The sequence below is a fragment of the Protopterus annectens genome, chromosome 16.part0, assembly GCF_019279795.1.
Source record: "Protopterus annectens isolate FY-2018-M chromosome 16.part0, PAN1.0, whole genome shotgun sequence".
NCBI lineage: Eukaryota > Metazoa > Chordata > Ceratodontiformes > Protopteridae > Protopterus > Protopterus annectens.
The window spans coordinates 519996708-520017320 of NC_056750.1; the positions used below are offsets into that span (position 1 = coordinate 519996708).

At 43.4% G+C, this 20613-nt stretch overlaps 1 protein-coding gene across 1 annotated transcript in view; it reads right to left on the reverse strand.

Annotated features, from left to right (window-relative positions):
- Positions 1-20613, reverse strand: part of DYNC2I2 (dynein 2 intermediate chain 2) — a 1029522-nt gene that overhangs the window by 492081 nt on the left and 516828 nt on the right. The window contains exon 7 of the mRNA XM_044058572.1: positions 1183-1350. Coding sequence (XP_043914507.1) covers positions 1183-1350 — 168 coding nt within the window. The remainder of the gene's footprint in view (positions 1-1182; positions 1351-20613) is intronic.

The window sequence follows — 20613 nt, forward strand, 5'->3', positions numbered from 1 at the left end:
TTTTCTGACATCGGTTAGAGCAAGAAAAAAGGATCCCCATCGGGGTACTTAACTTTAGAAGACTTTAGGATTATCAACTCTAAAAACGAAAATTTCAGGTAGCGGCCGACCGGCACTTGCGAACTGCTTCTGCTTCGGGCTCCTCCTCGACAAGAAAGACTGATGTAATGGTGTCGGCTGCCTGTTTTTATACCCCTGACGACCTGACATCATGGAAGAAGCGATAGCATCCAACTCAGAAATACTACGACTCTGGGATTCAGATCGACTGAGGGCTACCTGCAGGCAGATAACCAGATAACCCAAGTGTGATGATTGCAACAGTGAAAACACGAAGAACATCATACATTTCTACTTGCAAACTTGAAATAACAAACTCTAGAGAATTCTCACACTCTGATAGCTACTTGTGAAGTACTTACTAAGCCAAAAAAGAGGAGGAGAAAAACAGCAAAATGTGAAAAGGGACACTTCAGTTATTTTTCAAGGGTGCAGGCAGACTGCTGCTTCACTCAGAGAGCTTTTGATGAAACGTCTTAGATGTCACAGGTTAAACAAGTTTTAACTTCAGTTTCAAACAGTTTCAAACAGGATAAATCACGTAGAAGAGAGGACCGGCCCATGTCTTACAAGCCTATCAAAGAAATTTGCAAGTGACTTAAAAGTTCTGCAATCTAAAGTAAAGGGTCTTGACTCTTGATGCTGCAGAAATAATTCAATAATCCGCAGATTGCCATAATCAATTACCATATGCCTTCTACCTCAGTCAATGTCTGAGATACTTGGAGAGGTTCTTCAGAACTGGAGTTTCAAAAGAAGTTGCGATTGACCATGCTCATTGATTAAGCCCCCCCCCCACTCTCTTCTGCTTTTAGACAATTCATGGTGACTTGTACTATCTCTACAGCGACCATGTTTCATTCTTCCCCATACTGGAAACCCTGTAATTTTGCTCTGCTTATTACAATTCTGCAGGCTTGATACTATTCATTTTGTATAAAAGCCTCATTATTATTTTTTTCTTAATTCTCCTTTATTCAACAGAATATCTCCATCTCAAGGCCTCTGATACCATCACAACAGCCATAAACAGCAAAAAGTTTTATTTTCACCTCCATCTTCAGCACTAGCATTTACATGTGCTAATGTTATAAAGACATCTTAATGAAAAGCAAACCATGCCTTGTTCAGCTTGATGTTGCGAGGAATCTGATGAGCAACTAAAGCAAATCCATTGTGCAGCTTCAGTCTGTCATTCCCATCTAACTGCCAGATCAATATCTTTCCATCAGAGGAAGCACTTAGAATATGAAACTGGTTACTACGAACAGAATTCTTAATCCAGCCAACCTAAGTAAAGAAAACAGAATTAAACGCTAATAGGACAACAAACATCACTGATCAGCTATTGTTTTGTAAAGAATTTACTGAAGTGCATTTACAACTTTTGATTAGCATGTAAATAAACAAGACAGACACTGCCACTGTGATTGTAAAATAATATGAACATGAAGTACAGCTGCATTAAAAAGATATAAAAGCAGGGAACAGGCACTTTATTCAGAAAGTGACAACAGTCATAAAAAATGCACACTGAGTTGTAAGGAAGCAAAACAAGGATAGCCGGAATACATACAGAAAACAAAATACACGCCCAATGAACTATAATTATTGTAGAATCTGAGATGACTGTAATACAATACAACTTTAGGCCAGGTAAAAATAAGTTCAACAACTTGTTGAAACCCACAAAGTCATAAATATTATTTCCTAGAAAAAAAAAAAAAAAAAAAAAGAGTCCTCATGGTACACATTGCTCCTAACAAATGTGAAGATATATACAATTACAGGCTTTTTTGACTTTGTTATGGGAATCTGAGATTAAAACTCAACAGACACAGTTTAAAAATTCAAACACTGGCACCCCAATCTTTAAAATTACAGGAAGTCAATGTGGTCATTTGCTGCTTAGTCTTAACTCTTGCACTTCACAGCCTGAAAAATAGAGGTTTGTGGAATAAAACTTGAGTAACTTTAATCAATCCAACACTGCATAGGCTCTCTCACCATACCATTTCATCTACTACTATCAATGTCAAGTACGCATATACAAACTTTACACTTCTGCATATTTACGATGACCACACCTTAATTTATGCTCATGCACTGTGCTGTTTACAGGCTACTCTTCTGTGTACTATTTTTATCTTTTGGCTAAACAGAGGAAATTATATGGGAATTTAAGTGCAGAACACTGTGGATTACCATTTAAGGCAATGCTGACTGCTGCTGTCAAAATTTGGGAAGAAAACCTCTGGGTACAGTTTAATTTTTCCTCCTGTTGCCTGATAACCATCAAGTTCTCTGCCATCAACTGAATCCTTAAGTACCCTAACGGTGAAGATCAATCAATCAGAGAAACCATCACCAAGGCAGCCATTAGGGGAGTTTCTGCTTAGGCCCCTACCACCCGACACAGGCTCAGTTTGCACTCCATAAGTTGGACATGCCATGAGCACCAGAATTGGTCTATCCCTCACTTTCACAAGGTATGCAAGCAGGACAATCCCCACCCACTTACAAAAGCACAGCAGATAGCTTTCTTCAGTCTTCACCAGGACGACTGTGTTTTGCATGTCTGTCCCTTGTGTACATAACTCACATACCTCCTGAATGAGAGAGGTGAGTGGGTTTTGCCCCCTTTATTTTAGTCTTTCCTTCCCAGCCCCTTAAGGCGTTTGATGTGCTAACTAAACTCAGGTCACCTGGGCGATAGTCAGGCTGTATCTGTCTACATGACCAGAGCTAGCTGGAAGAGTTTACATTTCATCATGTAGTTCTGGTGCATCCTTTGCTGAAAAAAACAGGCATGAAAGTCAACCAATAAAGTCTGCTACTTCTGAAGACTTTGGCTATGTTGTGCTCACCAAATTTTCAAAATCTTATAAAACCTTCTGCACAGTCTGGCAACACTTACTACAGTAACCTGTTTAACAATGACTGGTCTTGAACCTTTTACCAGAAAATGTAAGACAAGAATTGCATTTACTTCAACAAAGATTATGTGACTTGTTTATTTATTTACTGCCTTTGCAGTTTTTTTTTTTTTTTTTTTTTTTTTTTTAAGCAGACAGCTTTGTTGGGTATAGCACCTCATTTCCAGGTGATACTTGAGGAAACAAAGCCATATACTTAACACAAAATACATAATACATTCTGAAAACATGACTTATGAATACAGGATCAAGGACAATGCATTACAAATTGCTACAACATTGTATTACCATCACATTCTACAGAATGAATGGTATAGGAATAAAAAAAAATGCAACAATGACACAAAGTTATTTGTCAAATATTAAAGGACAATTCTATCATTCCATTCTCTTTGCCTTTTGTCCAAGAAATTTTACCACTACAGTAATACTTCATTTTGTTAAACACTAATAAAGCAGTAAGTGTTCATCCATTTCCCATCACAGGCAGTAATTAGAAGTTATGTACCTACCATAACGTTCCATGTTAGTTGTCTTCTCTCGCCTTCTTTCTTGCTGGATGGGTTCGGAGCCGATCCTCGGCTCCGACTCGGCACTTGCTTTAGCTTGAGAACACCTTTTACCAGCTCGAGGCAACCCTATATCCCATGATGCAAGGCGGAACCACCTCAGATCTCGTTTGGTAGCTAACCTACCCTGCTAAGGACTAACCTAACATAATTAGGAACACAAGTTCATAATAAGAGTCCTCATATGAAGGCTCAGGAGGAAAACAACCTGATAGGAACTCTTCAAGATCTGTCCAGGCCAGGGGGAAGGAGGGAGGCATAAGAAAGAAGGCGAGAAGACAACTAACATGGAACGTTATGGTAGGTACATAACTTCTAAATGTTAAGTTGTCAATCTCGCCTTCATTCTTGCTGGATGGGACCGTCCCTAGCACCTGTATCCCGGGTGGCTCAATGGAACAGACTCTTGAGAACTGTGGAACCAAAACTGGCCCTATCTCTGGAGGCCAAGTCCAACTTGTAATGAGAGACAAAGGTATGAGGCGTGGCCCAAGTAGCTGCTGCACAAATGGTATCAATGGGTAGTCTATCCTGAAAGGCTGCAGAAGTGGATAGACTCCTGGTTGAGTGTGCTTTTGGTTTAGAAGATAGCTGCTTGCCTCTGAGAGAGTACACATAGGAAATGGTGGAAGTCAACCATCTGGATAAGGTCACTTTAGAAACTGGAAGACCTATCCTGTTTTTTGCATAGGAGACAAATAATTGGTCCGATTTCCTGAATTGTTTAGTTCTATGCAAATAGTACCTGAGCTGACGATGGACATCCAAAAAATGCAGTTTCTGTTCAGCTCTGTCGGAATAGTTTGGGAAAAAGACTGGTAGATCTATAGATTGGTTAATATTAGTTTGAGACACAACTTTGGGGAGAAAGGAAGGGTTCGTTCTTAATGATACCCTGTCCTTATGAAAAACCAAATAAGGGGAACGAATGCAGAGAGCTTGAATCTCGGAAACCCTTCTTGCAGAAGTGACAGCCAGTAAGAATATAGTTTTCCAGGTCAATAACTTCAAAGAACATGAAGCAGACGGTTCGAAGGGAGGTAGTATCAAGGATGCCAACATTAAGTTTAGATCCCATTGCGAAGGAGGATGCTTTATAGGCGGCTTTAGGAGAAAAACTCCTCTCAGAAAGGCCTTGCATAATCTATGAGACATAATGTTATTGTCATGCAAGCCAACATGATACTTGGAAATAGCAGCCAGTTGTACTTTAACTGTAGATGACGAGGATCCTGAATGAAAAACCTCCGCCAGGAAATCTAAAACAGAATGTACAGGAGCAGTAAAGGGATCAATATTCCTGGAATTTGCCCAAATAGAAAAACGTCGCCACTTGCTAGCATAAACAGTCCTAGTGGAGGACTTTAAAGAAGATACTAAGATGTCTCTGACTGAGTCAGAAATCATCGGTAGCCTGGCTAGGGAAGGAAGTGGAGCAACCAAGCAGTGAGGTTGAGAGAATGAATGGCCCGGTGCTGCTGACCCGACTGGTGGATCAAGAGATCCGGAACTGGGTCCAGATGCCAGGGCTGCACCAGAAGGTGACTATGCAGAGACGGAAACCAAATTTGTCGAGGCCAATATGGGGCAATGAGAATCAACTTGGCCCTCGAAACGGTGGCTTTCTGAATGACTTGTGGAATCAAGGGAAAAGGAGGAAAAGCATACAGAAGTCCCCGGGGCCAATCCTGGGTTAGAGAGTCTCTCAGGGGTTGGCCTGGAAGGGGAAAGAGGGTGAAAAAATCAGGGCACTTGTTGTTTTGAGGAGTAGCAAAAAGATCGCAACAAGGAGTGCCCCACTTCAGAAAAATCTGATCCACTACAGATTGATTGAGAGACCACTCGTGAGGCATCAGAATGGATCTGCTCAGCCTGTCCGCCAAGAGGTTGGACCTGCCGGGGATGTGCGTTGCTATCAGAAACTGATGAGAGGAGATTGCCCATTGCCAAAGTCTGAGAGCTTCTCGACACAACGGATAGGACCTGGTCCCGCCCTGCTTGTTGATGTACCAAACCACGGACATGTTGTCCGTTTGTACTGCAATAGTCCCCGTGGGAAGAAAGTCGTTGAGGGCTTGCAACGTTAAAAGCACTGCTCTCATCTCCAGGACATTTATGTGCAGATGGTATTCTATGGGTTGCCACGTCCCGTGGACCATCCTGCCCTGATAATGCCCCCCCCACCCGATCAGAGAGGCATCCGTAGTGACTGTGGCAACTGGAGGAGGGGAAACAAAGGGTCGGCCCTGATGAAGAAGAGGGGAAGATATCCACCAATTCAGATGAGTTCTGCACGACTGTGTGACTAAGATTTCGTGCCTCATCGGGAGACTGTGGTACGACCACTGCGTGAATAGCATCCACTGCAGAAGACGCATGTGGAAGCGAGCCAGTGGTAGAAGAACAATGGCCGCAGCCATAAGACCTAGAACCTTCAGTATAAATCTGGCTTTGACCTTGTTGCTCTGCAATAGAATCCGAACTAATTTTTGGATGTCCAGAATTCTTTGGTCGGTTAGTCTGGCTAACATTTTGACGGTGTTTAATTCTGCGCCTATAAAGTTGATAGATTGGCAAGGCTGCAAAGAAGATTTTTCAAAATTTACTGAAATTCCCAAACTCCTGCAAAGCTGCAGAGTGTAGTCTCTGGTCTGAAGAAGCTGACACTTGGTGGTGGCGGAGAGGAGCCAGTTGTCCAAATAAGGAAACACCTGGAATCCTTGACGTCTCAGATGAGCTGTGACCACTGCCATGCATTTGGTAAACACTCTGGGGGCTGAAGTGAGGCCAAAGGGCAGGGCTCTGAATTGGTAATGACTGGTCCCTAGCCGAAAGCGGAGAAACCTTCTGGAGCGCCTGTGAATCTTTATGTGATAGTACGCGTCCTGAAGGTCTATAGAGCACATCCAGTTGTCCTTGCCCAGAAAGGGCAGAATGGACTGAAGCGTGACCATCCGGAATCTTGCCTTCTTGACAAATCCGTTTAGACTGCTTAGGTCTAATATTGGTCTCCAATCTCCCGTCCTTTTGGGGACCAAAAAGAATCTCGAGTAGACGCCGGATCCTACCTGGTCTGCCGACACAGTCTGGACGGCTCTTTTTCCTAGGAGCTTTGAAACCTCCTGTTCTGCCAAATCCCTTTGACCGGGTGAGATGTCTGGAAGGGATTGTTGAGGCACGGGATACCTTTCGAAGGGGATTTTGTAACCCTCGGATATGATCGACTGTACCCACATATCTTGTGAGAGGGAATGCCAGGCTACTGGGTACAGCGAAATCCTTCCCCCGACTGCCTCCAAGGGTGGACAGTCGGGCAACACCTCAGGGATGCTGAAAGGGCTTCTCAGGAAGAGACTCCCTGTTGCCCTGGTTCTGAGGACCCCCCCTGCCTCTAGGGCGGCGTCTATTATTGTTACCCCCTCTGCCTCTGGGGGTAAACTGACCACGTGCGTCCGGTGTAGCTCCTTGGGCTTTGCGGAACCACATCTTCCCTCCCTTCTGACCCTTGGGATATGGTCTAGAAGGGGTGGAAAAATGGACTCCAACGGCAGAAAGAGTTTTACCGTCCTGCTCACACCTGGTCAAGGTATCCTTCACCTGAGGTCCGAACAAAGCCGAACCATCAAAGGGGGTGTTAGTGAAGGACGCCTTAAAGGGGTCCGCAAAATTACAAAGCCGCATCCAGGCTTGGTGTCTAAGAGCAACTCCTGTGCCTGCGGCCCTGCTCGCTCCATCGGCCGCATAGGATATGAGCCACATGGAAGAGTTGGACAGGGAATTCAGGATTGCTAGCTGTGAGGCAATCTTCTCTTGAGCCCCAGCAGCAGAAGGATCCTGGACCACTTCACCCAGTTCCTTGAGAATAACTCTTTGAAGCCTGGTGAAGTGACAAAGGTAGTTCAGCGAACGCATAGCAAAGGTCGCTGAAGAAAACATCCGCTTTCCATACCTGTCCATGGTCCTAGAATCCTTGTTAGGAGGATGGACAGGTACTGAAGGATCCGCCAGTTCCTTCTTAGTGGCCGCCACCACCACCATAGCATCCACAGAGACGCCCTTGGAAAGAAACTGTTTGTCTGTAGGGGCCATGATAAACTTGGATGGTCTCCTGGGGACAGGTTCCACAGAATCTGGAGCCGCCCACGCCTTCCGAGCCACTACCTGCATAAGTGGGTCGAAAGGCGGAGACACCCAGGAGGTGGAGGGTCGGGATCCAAAAGCCTCCAGGTATACCGACTCATCCTCGGAGGGATCAATGGATGGCCAATTCCCCCTCTGTTTGAGGAGCTCAAGGATGTCTGAAAAGGAGACATCCTCAGAGGGGGATTGTGGGGAACCCTCCGACTCATCTAAGTCGGTATCAGATGTAGTAGACTCGGGGGAGTCTGTGTGTTTCCTCTTACACGTCCTCTTCCGAGGGGGTTCACCTGCCGGATCAGGAGAAACTTCGGAAGAGGAGGAAATTCCCAATGGGGAAACCTGGGGCGATGGATCCCTGGCCTGAGAGCAAGAGGCTGGCAAGAGGTGTCTACAGGCACCGAAGAGGGAGGAGCTAGAGGGATGGACCGTTGACCTGGCTCCGTGGCCAGGACACTCCTCATCACCTCAAAGGCTCCCCTCCCCGGGAGGCCAGAATATCCCCGATCCGAGGATACAGGAATTCCCGGCTCCACTGAGAGGGAAGGCTCCGAGGCCGATGTCGGTGCCGAGCTTACCAAAGCCGAAGCCCCGAGAGGGAGAGCGGGGTCGGACAAGGGTCCGATGCCACTAGCCCCCTCGGAGCCGACAAGGGAAACCCGACGACCAGATCCCTCCAAGGAAGGCATCAAGGAGGAGATCGGAGCCGAGGACGACGGAGCCGAAGGATGTATCGGCTCCGGCGCCGAAACAGTCGCTGTCCCGAGAAGCTCCGGCTCCGAACTCTGGTGTGGAGTCGGAGGAGGAAGTTCAAGGGGTGAAACAATAGCCAAAGTCTGCTGAGACGGGCTATGGAGCATTTGGGCCAGTGCCTGCGACTTCAACAGCCTGCTTACCACCCTCTCTAAGTCGTGGTCAGACAGCCTGTAAGATCTCGAAGATCGGCTCCGATGGCTCCGCTCCAACAAAAGAGGAGACCCCGGAGCCGAGTGGATACTCTGCAACGAAGGGGACCGAGATCTCTTTCGGGACGAAGCCATCGGAGCCGAAGTCCCCTGAATTCCAGATGGAGCCGAAGGTTTCTCGGCTCCGATGCTGGATAAGGTGTCGGCTCCAGCCGGAGCCGACAAGGCCACAGTAGACCGGGTGTCGGAACCAGTCGGTGCCGAACCCCCTACTTTTGAAGCAGATAGATCGGTTCCAGCCGGAGCCGGAGCCACCGGAGGAGGCTTGGATACTGAAGCCTGAACCTTCGGTGGTTTAGAAGGTTTCCCAGACCCTGCTTTAGAGGGAGAACCTTCTGGCTTAAGTAAGCCATGGAGGATTAACTTATTCCTCCGTTCCTGCAGGACTCTCTGGCTAAAAGAGTGACACAAAGCACAGGAGTCCTGCAGGTGCAAAGGCCCCAGGCAGTAAACACAAGAAGTGTGACCGTCTGTCAGAGACATTTTCTGACAGCACGAGTCACACTTCTTGAAGCCTGAGACCTTGCCTTCCTTTGACATTTTCCTAGGAGGAAATCACACACAAACCCCCACAAACACACACAATTAATCCCCTAACACACAAACACACAGGTAGGGATTAACCAATGGGGTTTAGGCCTAACTAAACTTTTAAACTATTACCAAAGGAAATAAAAAGTTTTGAATTATGAGGGAATAGGGTGGGCTGTAACACACTACAGACTATAGAATTGGAAACAAGGGGGGAAATAAAACCCTAACTAAGCTTTTTCTCTTTTGACAAGAAATTCACTTACCTCAGCTGGCAAAGGAGACCTCTTTCGCTAAGCGGCAAACGAGATCTGAGGTGGTTCCGCCTTGCATCATGGGATATAGGGTTGCCTCGAGCTGGTAAAAGGAGTTCTCAAGCTAAAGCAATTGCCGAGTCGGAGCCGAGGATCGGCTCCGAACCCATCCAGCAAGAATGAAGGCGAGATTGACAACTTAACATCATAAAACTGCCATCCAACAATATTTCTGCAAATCAAATCTTCATATCATTTTGTGTAGGAATTTGCCTCAACCTGCAAGACATATGTAAATTACAAAACCAGACTGAATACTAGAAAGCTGATGAAAGGGGTCTACATTAGAACATCGAAGTATTACTACTTCGAATGTTCTAATATTGAACCCTTTGCATTGAACACTGAAAATAGCGAAGCTGCAGAATATCGAATACTTTCCTAAGGAAAGTATTCAGTGGGCCGTTTCTGCAGCTTCGCTATTTCCTCGATTGTGGAGCGAAGGTTAAGGACTGGGTTAAGGTAAGTGTGCGAACGAAGGTGAGTGTGCGATAGGGACCTTAGGGTTAGGGAGCAGGAAAGGTGAGTGTGCGATAGGGACCTTAGGGTTAGGGAGCGGGAAAGGTGAGTGTGCGATAGGGATCTTAGGGTTAGGGAGCGGGTAAGGTGAGTGTACGATAGGGAGTTTAGGGTTAGGGAGTGGGTAGGTAAGTGTGCGATAGGGACTTTAGGGTTAGGGAGCGGGTAAGGTGAGTGTGCGATAGGCACTTTAGGGTTAGGGAGCAGGTAAGGTGAGTGTGTGATAGGGAATTTAGGATTAGGGAGCGGGTAAGTTGAGTGTGCGGTAGTTACGGACCATAGGGTTATGGTTGGGTTAAGGTAAGTGGATAGCTAGTAGTGTATGTATGGTTTAGTGTAGGGTTTTGTGAAGTGTATGTGTGTGGATTATGTATTTTGGTGTGCTTGTGTTGCGTGTATGTTGGAACAGCTAATTTTTTCCCAGGGAAAAAATTTGCTGCTCTGAGTGTTCGATGTTATGGTGTTTCGAGTGAAATGGTTCAATATTAGAACATTCGATGTAGTAATACTTCGAAGTTCTGAAACAGACTCGATGAAAGCCTGCCATCATGCCAAGTGTATGAAGTGTAAAATATTAGCCAGATTAAGCAGTAATTAATTGTACTTTTACACATCATGAATGCACTGTTGGGTATGGTGAGGAAAGCTACTAGAAATTAGAATCAGGAGGCATAAAGAACTATAGTTAGCTCATCTGGAAGAAGGCTTAAACAGACTACAAAAAGACATTCTGCTAATGGTTCAAGTACAGTCACATCAAAGAAAGTTTGAGTGTCAAAAAGTTTACTTTCTTGCCCTAAGAATGGAGGCTACAGGCTTTAAAGAGAAAAATGCTAGGAGCAGCCAAACCTTACAACTATTAGAGCATCTACTGTTATGGCAAAGTACAGTTGTGTAAACAAACTCACCATAACCATAGAGGTTCAAATGATTACTGCTAAAGTAGCCATAGCTGTATGGGTTATATCCTGCCAATGATATAACAGCTGGCTAACTTCAAAGCTTCAGGCACCCAAAATGTTAGTCAACATGAGCTGAGCTGATTTAAAAAGACAGGTTTTGTCGCCAAGCTCTTTACAGCCTTTATGCTAACAGAGAGAGAGCATCTGAGCTCTGATAGGACAATGCTAGGAACAGCAAAACAAATAAGTGTCCACACCCTGGAATAACCAACACACCAAACAACAAGAAGGATGGAGGGAGGCAGTGGCTACTACAGCAGTGATCATTCAAACATCTATCATTATGGTAAACTTATTTACACAACTATACTATGTTCATCATATTGATCACTGCTGCAGTAGTAGCCTTTGCTATAGGAGTAGATTACTCTAGCTTATTATATTTGGAAGATGAAAGAGGGGAGGGTCCAGCAGCCCCTAGAGAATGGTCCAAGCAAAAGCCTGATATATACCTAGAGAAGTAATCAAACTTGTAACACCTTGTAAAAGTGTGCATACAGGACCAAGTTGCTGCTTCTCGAATACTTCTTGAATCCAAACCCTTCCAAAAAGCCACAGATGAGGCCAAAACCCTGGTAGAGTGGGCACTGTCCCAACATGGAATTTTGATGACTGAAACAATCATTTGGAAATAGTATTTTGATATGGGCTGCACCTACTTACCTTCATAAGAAATAAACAACTGAAAGATTTAGTTCTGTAAAGACCGTACCCGAGTTGTCTGTGGACATCCAAGGTATGGAGTATCTTTTCTCCCTATCTTATATTCAGGAAAGGAAAAAGGGAGATGGATAGTTTGGCCTATAATAAACCTGGATACCACTTTTGGAATAAAGGTTCTCAAAGAATTACTCTCTCTGTAGAAAATAAGGTAGGCCTGACTCACCATGAGAGCTTGCAAATCAGACACCCTTTTTTATAGAGGTCAGAGCAATCAATACAATGGTTTTCCATGTTAAGAACTTCAAGTCAAACAGATTAGCTGGTTTCAATGGAGCAAGTGTTAGCTTCTCTAACACAAAATTATGATCACAAGGAGGGGCGACCTGTTTTCTTCGAAGCCTCTTATGCAAAACCCATTTCAAAAACAATGTCATGAGAATTCACTGAAAGAGGAGGATCCATGGGCAGACATGCTGAAATAGTCAGTAAATGAACCTTGACAGGAAAGTAAGGAAGGCCATAGGACAGTAACATGAATATTGCAAAACCAGAGAACAAGTATGCATGAATGGGTGCTGGTTATGTTGTTGGTACCACTAGAAAACCTTTTCAATTTGCTAATGTACAGTTTTTAATAGCAGGCTTTTTTGCCTGCTGAATGTTCACAGTAAAACAGATGTCTAAAAGGAATTCATCCCCTATTATCTAAGCAGTCAGCTGAAGCTGATTCATATCTGGGTTCATCAAACACCCCTCTTCTTGAGTGAGTAGATCCAGTCTGTGAGGAAGCTGTGGCAATTGTCCCTGGCAATTTCCAAAAAAAGGGAGAACCACTGTTGCCCAGGCCAGAAGGGAGTCACCACAATTATCTTGAGGGATTCCTTTTGAATCTTCATAAGTAACCTGCATATTAGTGAAAAAGGATGGAATAATATACAGGAAAATTCCAGTCTAAGGAAAAGAAGAGACATCCATCCTCCAGGCCTTCTTGACAGCTGATTGTTTAGAAAATAGACAAAGAGGTTTACTTGAACTCCCCACAGGTGGATCAAATCTCGGAAGACCCCTAGTATCCATTAATGCGATTCTGCCCACACACTTTTAATCTGACATAATGTAGGATGAGAGTAGAGTGAGACTGTGCTGTGAATCTATATCCCAAGCTAATCTGATGGGGGGTACAACCTGGTTCCCCTTGCTTGTTGGTGTACCATATGACTGTAGTATTGTCTGTAACCACTTGAAGAGGTCCAAGGACCAAAGATGGTACAGAGTTGAGTGCCTTGATTAGGCCAAGCGTCTCCTTAATATTTATGTGCTTGTGTGTCCCTGGCATCCCACACCACCTACACTTTTATCCCTGCTGAAACTGCTTCCCAAGCAAAGTCTGAGGCATCTGTGGTAACTGCTTTGGAGCAAGGAGGGAGAAGGGGAGACCTGGATTTAACAATATTTGTTGTCTCAACAAAATGATTTTGCTTCAAACAAACCCCATTACTGTGGTTTGAAAAGATAAATGGGTGTTGGTGCTGGGACAAACAGATTTATGATACCACTACATCTTTCTCATGTGGAGCCTTGTCAGAAGAATCATGGGACTCGGATGCCATGAGACCCAAAATCCTGAGGCATTCCTTCAGCGGTGACCGAAGTCTGAGTAGAAAACCTTAGAAATAGATTGAGATATAGATCAATTTTCTCCTGTGGAAGAAAAACTCTTTGAACTGAGCTGTCTGGTTGACATCCCAGGAACACAATCCTATGTGAAGGAGCCAAAAAAGAGTTTTGAATGTTCTCTTGGAATCCCAGCTTGTGTACGAGATCTCTCACCCAAAAGAGAGATTCCTGACACTTTGACGACAACTCTGTAAAGATAAGCAAGTTGTCTAAATGTGGATATCCTGTAACCTGCCTGCAATGACCTATAACTGGAGTTAAACACTTTGCGAACACTCTTGGTGCAGAGGATAGTCCAAAGGGTAAGGCAGAGAAGTGATCATGTAATCCAGACACACAAAAACATAAGAAACATCTGAAGTCTGGACGAATAGGGATGTGATGATAAGCATCCTTTAAGTTTAGTATTACCAGGAAACTTGGAGGAAAAAGAGGTAACAGGTTGTAAAGTGACATTATTTTAAATTTGGACAGTACTGAAAAGGTTTAGGAAAGTAAAATCCAGAACTGGTATCAAAGGATTTTTTCCTGTGGCACTAGGAACATCCTTGAATTAAAACCCTTCCTCACCTGGGAAGAAGGAACTGGTTTTATCACTTCTTTGTACAACATGTGATAAAGAACTGGTAGAAACAAAAATAATCTGATCTGGAGGATGAGTTATGACCCTTGGAAAGGAGGAATTTCCTCCCACTGCCACATGTAACTTTGATGAATGATTTTCAAAACCCATTCGTCTGAAACTATCTGTTGCCAAAAAGAAAAATGGAGATTCAGACTTTCTGAAAGGGGGTCACAAGGTCTCTTGAATGATCTTTCAGACTTTGGGAGAGGATCAAGATTTCTTTTCAGATCCTCTTCCCATTTCTTCTTGAATGTCTGTTTTCCTGTGTTTTGTTCGGAATGTATAGTGTGCTTCTTGCCAAAATTGGAACAGGAAATAGAAAATCCCTTGGAAAATTTGGAAAAGGAGGTCTGAAAAATCTTAAAATATTCCCTGGATTAGCTTTCTCCTTTCATCACACTTTTTTATCATCTCTGCAGTAGAGAAGACAAACACTAAGTCTCGATCCAAGGGTGAATTTAAAATCTGGTTTTGGGAATACAACCATGCAAACTTCCTCAGAACACTACCAGTGGCCATAGCCCTGGAAGAAGGATCAACAGAGTCATACACATACTGTAAACAATGAGTAGACAACTTGTGCAACAGAAGAAATAAAAGTTATGTACTCACCATAACAATGCATTCTGTGTTGCCCATTTTCATTCTTCGTCAATGAATGGGTCTTGGATTCGACTCAGCTATTTTCCTCTAGATTCCTGGATCTGACTCTCGAGCGCCTTCCTTTATCCATAATGCTCTGAATACTCCACTACCTCATATTGAGTTTGCTGCTTTTATATAACCATCTAAATATAAAGCATAACAATAACAACATGGAGAAACAGTTTAGTAATACAATATGGGCTCAAATAAGAACTGTGGTTCCTAACAAAAAACTTCATCTGGTCACTCCAGAAGACATAGATAGGGGGAAGGGGAAGGTTCAGAAAGAATGAAAATGGACAGCACAGATGCATAGTTATTGTGAGTACATCTCTTTTGCTGTCAAATTTAGAAAAAAATGGCAAAATGATCACTTGATTAAGGTTTGTTTCAGAGGCAATTTTGGTAAAAAGGAAGAATTAGTACACAAGATAATGTTATCTTTATGGAAAATCAAATATGGCAGTTTTTAAGACAGTGCTTGAAGCCCAGAAACTCACCTTGCATAAGTTATAGCCACAAGAAAGACTGTTTTCCAAGAAAGAATTCTGAGATCTGATTTAGCCGAGGGCTCAAAGGGTGATCGTAATAAACTCTAATACAACAGTAAGATCCAAAGATGGAGTGGGATCCTTTATTGGAGGTCTAAGCAAAAAGGTACCTTTAAAGAATGCTTTATATAACTTGGATGAAGCTAAAGGGGAAGCATCATCTCCGATGTGGTAGTTAGAGATGGCTGCCTGCTGAACTTTGATGGTGGAGAAACTAAAACCACTTTGAAAAATTGAAGCAAGAAAATCTAAGATAGCAGGGATTGGAACAGTGAAAGGATCCAACTCTCTGCTGTACCCCCCAAAAAATCTCTTCCATTTACCCTTATAAATCTTCCTTGTAGAGGGTTTCTGAGATGAAAAAAAAAATTGGCCAACAGGAGAGGAAAGCCTGGAATGTCTAGGCATCATTAGAATTGGAGAAACTATTTGTCAAATCTGACACCTGTAATGTCCAGATGACTCACCCCTGATGAATGTGATAGTACATCTGGAATGGGGTCCAGTGTCCAATGGGGACATATTAGGTGAGAACACAAGAAAGGAAACCAAACTTGCTGAGTCCAGAAGGGGCCAATCAGTATTAACTTGCTCTTCAACAGGGGGATTAGAGGTTGGGGAAGATAAGCATATAGGAGACCAGAGGGCCAAGCGTGGACAAAAGCATCTCTCTGTGACTGCCCCTGAGGGAGAATTAGGGCTAAGAACCTGCTGCACTTGTTGAGGAGAGAGGCAAATAGGTTGCAGCAAGGTTGACCCCATTCGTGGAAGATCATTTTTGCTTGTGTATGTTTGAGAGACCACTCGTGGGGCATCAGGATAGTCCTGCTGAGCTTGTTGGCTATAACAGTGGATTTCCCCAGTACATACGTTACCACAAGAAAGTGGTTGGAGGAGATCTCCTACTGTCATACTTCCATTGCTTCTCGGCAAAGGGGGCAAGATCTGGGTCCCTCTTGTTTGTTGATGTACCATACCCACTGGCATATTGTATGTTTAGATAGCAATTGTCCCAAGAGGAAGAGAGCTCTGAAAGGCCTGCAACACTAAGATCACTCATCTCCAAGGTGTTTATATGCAATTTGATCTTTTCTGGGAGCCACATGCCTTGAACAGTCCATCCCAAGAAATGCCCCCTCCCCAACAGGGAGGCATCCGTGGTCAACATGACATTTTGAGGAGGAAGGATAAAAGGAAGTTCTTGATAAATTTGTCAGACTGAATCCACCACAGCAGAGAGTCTTTGCAGACTCAAGATAGTTTTATATGTTGCAAAGGTTATTGAACGATGGACCATTGTATTATTACAGTCCACTATAGGATTAGCATGTGAATCAAGCAGTAGGTGTCAAGGTAATTGCTGCAGCCATCAAGCCTAAAGCTTGAAGAACCATTTTCGCCAGGGGAGAGGAGTGGGAAAAAATCTGTCTGACATGCAATCTCAAGGTAAGAACTCTGTTTTGTAGCAAAAGAGCAAGATGATGGACTGTATCTAGGTGAGCTCCTATAAACTCCAACACTTGAACTGGTTGAATATGGAGTTTTAAAAGACTGATTGTGATCCCCAGGAATTGAGATAATTATAATCCATGGCTTTTACTAGGAGATGTCTGGTTGGTGCTGTGAGGAGGAAGCCATCTAGATAAGGAAACACTCTGAATCTGTGCAGTCTGTGATGAGCAGCTACCACTGATTCAGATAACTGAGATCCAAGATAGGTCTCATGTCTCCTGTTTTCTTTGGCACTAAAAAGAACCTTGAGTAAATTCTGAATCCTCTTTGGTCTGGTGGGACCTCTTGGATGACCCTTTTGTGTAGCAGATTTTGAATCTCTAGAGCTGCTAACTCCCACTGATTGGGTGGAACATCGGGGAGCCATTTTCTTTTCATTAAGGGAACTTATAAAAAGGAAGTGAAATATACTCTGAATATGATCATTTGCACCCATGTATCTTTTGTGATGCCTATCCAGGCATCTGGGGTGCAAAGCTAAGCACCCCAACTGCCTCCAGAGACGAACATTCAGGCAACCCTTTAGGAGCACTGAAAGGGCCTATCCAAGAAGGAATCTCAGAACCCTTGGTTTTGCAGATCCCCTCTGCCAAGCAGGCGGCATCTTCCATTATCACCCCCCCCCCCCCGCCTCTGAAAGAAAAATCTCCACGTGAATCTTGAAAGACACCTTGAGATTTCCAGGACCACATCATCTTACTACTATGCTGATTTCTGGAAAAAGGTCTCTGTGGGGTATAAAAATGGATTCCCCATTGGCAGACAAGGTCGTTTCATCTTGCTCACTATGTGTCTCTAACGGTGGATTCAGAGAATATCCAAAGGCAGCATTGATGAATAACACTTTAAAGGGCTCTGCAAAGTCATACAATTGCATCCAGGCATGTCTACTGATGACTATGCCTGAACCAGTAGCCAGTGAAGAACCTTCATCTGCACAAGAGATTAGCTTCATGGATGCATTTGATATAGATTGTAGCATATCCAGTCATGAGGAATAGGCCTTCTCTTCCTACAACAACATGGACCTAGGGGTAGACTTAGAGAGTTTATTAATTAACTCCCCCTGTAATCAGGTAAAGTGTGCCAGATAGTTAAGCAACCATAAAGCAAAGGTCGTTGAGGAGTAAACTCACTTCTTGTATCTGTCCAATGCCCTAGATTCCCTATTAGGGGGATGGAGAGAGGAGCTCTGATCAGCCATCTCCTTTTTGGCTACTGCAACAACCACGGCATCTACTGGGATTCCTTTACTCCAATCTAGCTTTTGGTGCACTAAGGATTTTATCTGGATGCAGAGAAATCAGTTCTATGGTATCTGGCTCCTTCCATGCCCACTTGGGGGGGGGGGGTAACCCACGACTTAGATGGGCCAGATCCAAATGCTTCTGGGAACACCATTTCCTCCTGTGAAGATGCTTTGGAGGACCACCCACCTTTCTAGTGTAAGATTTCTAGAATGTCTTCAAAGGAGACATCTTCTGGTGGTGATCTTGAGGACCCTTCCCCTTCATCAAAATTGGTGTCTTCAGTTAAAGATTCCTGGGGGGAATCTAAGTGGCTGCTTTTCCACAATTCCTTCCAAGGGGACTGCTTCAGTTGGGTGCTCAGCAGAAGTATCAGAAGACATGGGGAAATCCCTAATTGGAACTGCCTGGCAGCTCTTGCGGGCTTGGCTGCCCCTGTGGAGTAGGAAGAAGAGACTCAGAAACAGGATACGAAAGGGGAACAGGAATAGGTTAGGGTCAAAAAAGCCCTCTCCACCACCTTGAAGGTAGAGGAACCAGAAGAAGCAAAGGCCAACCTCAGCGGAGCCAAAAGATAAACCGGTCCCCCACCCGATCCTTCACTCTGAGAGGGGTGTCACAGCTGAGCTGTCCAGCACCGAAGCTCCAAGGGGAAGCATTGCTCCACATGCTTCGAAATCAAAGCCATCCCCTGGATCAGACACCGATGCTTCAGCTCAGAGAATCATCCTGCTCAAGAGGAGTTTGTCAGGAATGAGTCAGGGAAGTAGCCAGAGTTGAAGATGAAGGTATCTTCAGATCCAACACTTCGACTCTTGGAGGTCTCGGATGTGAGGGCTCTGAAGCAGTATGTTAGATCGAAGGAGGAGAAATGACGGTATGTGAGAAAGGCTTAAGGCTCATGGATCTGATGGGAAATGGAGCCAGTAAAACCCCCATCTGGATCCGTGTTCTGAGAAATGTTCTCATCATCCTGTCCATGTCCGCTTTGGAAATACTTTTGGAGAACCTGATCAAACAGGAAGTGGAAGGAGGTCAAGATGACTTTCTTGGTGTTTCTGTAAGAAAGGAGACCTAAGTCTTGGGGACACTAGCTCTGCAGAAAGGTGAGAACTCTGGAAACAAGGAAATTTGGAGGATGAAAGAGTCGGATCCGTATTTTTCATATCTGAGTGCTTGCAGATGTTAGCTAGTGGCTCTGATGTTGGAGCAATTTTGGCAGACTGGAGAGGAGAGTGTTTTCTATGCTCCCTTGGCTCCATAGATTTAGATTTTTCTGAGGGAGTTTGAGCCCCTGAAGTTGAAACTGAAAAATGCAGAAGCAATGATAAGGCCCTTAAGTACTAGCTTGTTACTTTGGTCACTGACAGCTCTGCCATTGAAACCAGCGCAAATAATACCAGGAGTGTCTAAATGAGAGTGACCTAAACATTAAATGCACTCCCTATGGGCATCAGAGTTGGGAATCTTGGGGCGTGGCCAAGGATGAACACAGGATAGCAGCAGATTTCTTCAGCTCCACCAATTTCATTACATTGACAGGAATTAATTACTTAAAAAATTAATTTTTGAAGTAATTTTCTTTCTAAATATGTTTGTTTTATATAGTTCTTGAACTATATCTAAAAAAGAAAGGAAATCTTAATAATATTCCTGTCAGAAATTACTTTGGAAATTTTCCTGTCAGTTTATCAGTCTGAAATGAGTTCCAGTAAGACAAATTCTCAAGACTCCAGCATCAAGAAAGAACTTCAGTCTCTGATAATTATAGTCAAGCAATTTACTGCTAAGATGGATAAAATGGATACTAAAATAGACACTTTCATAGAAAAAACTACAAAACAAATAGACTTGTTACATATGGACCTGCAACAACAGAAGATCCAGATGACAGGCATAGAAGAAGCTGTGAATGACATGGAAAATAGAATACAAGAAGAGGAAATCAACATTGAGTTTCTGCTGAAACAAAATACACATTTACAAACAAAGCTGGATGACCTGGAAAATAGATCTAGGCAATAACATTAGGATTTTTGGACTGCCAGAAAATATTGAAGGTAACAATATTACTTCTTTTTTAACAACATGGCTCCCTAAAACTTTAGATTTACCAGAAGCATTCTCTTTTGGTATCGAAAGAGTACATAGATCTATAGCTAATACTAACTCTAACAAAAACTATCCTAGATCAGTTATAGTTAGATTTTTATCATCTTTTGATAAAGAGATGGTTCTTAAATCTGCTTGGGCTAAAGCTCCTGTTACGATTAATGAAACAACTGTGCGTTTTGACAATGACTATTCTTCCATGGTATTAGCTAAAAGAAAAGTTTTTCTGCCACTAATAAGGGAGCTTAAAAAAGCACAGTTTAAAACATACTTTCTGTTTCCTGCCAAGCTTAAAATCTTCCTTCCTGATGGTCCTAAAATTTTCGATGACTTAGACTCTGCTTTACTGTTTATCAAAAAAAATAAGATTTTGGAAAAATAGAAGAAATGGAATGGGCTAGTCCTTCGTTAAAGAGACTGGCAACTGAAACTTCGTGGAAGACTTCAGAGAAGAAGAAGAGACTAAAAAACAAATGATTTGTACTATGTTTTTTTTTCTCTCTCATCATTTTATTTTATTATTAATCCTTTTAAATATAGTTCCTGCATTTCCAAGAAGCAACAAATATTTTGAAAAAGATTTAATCA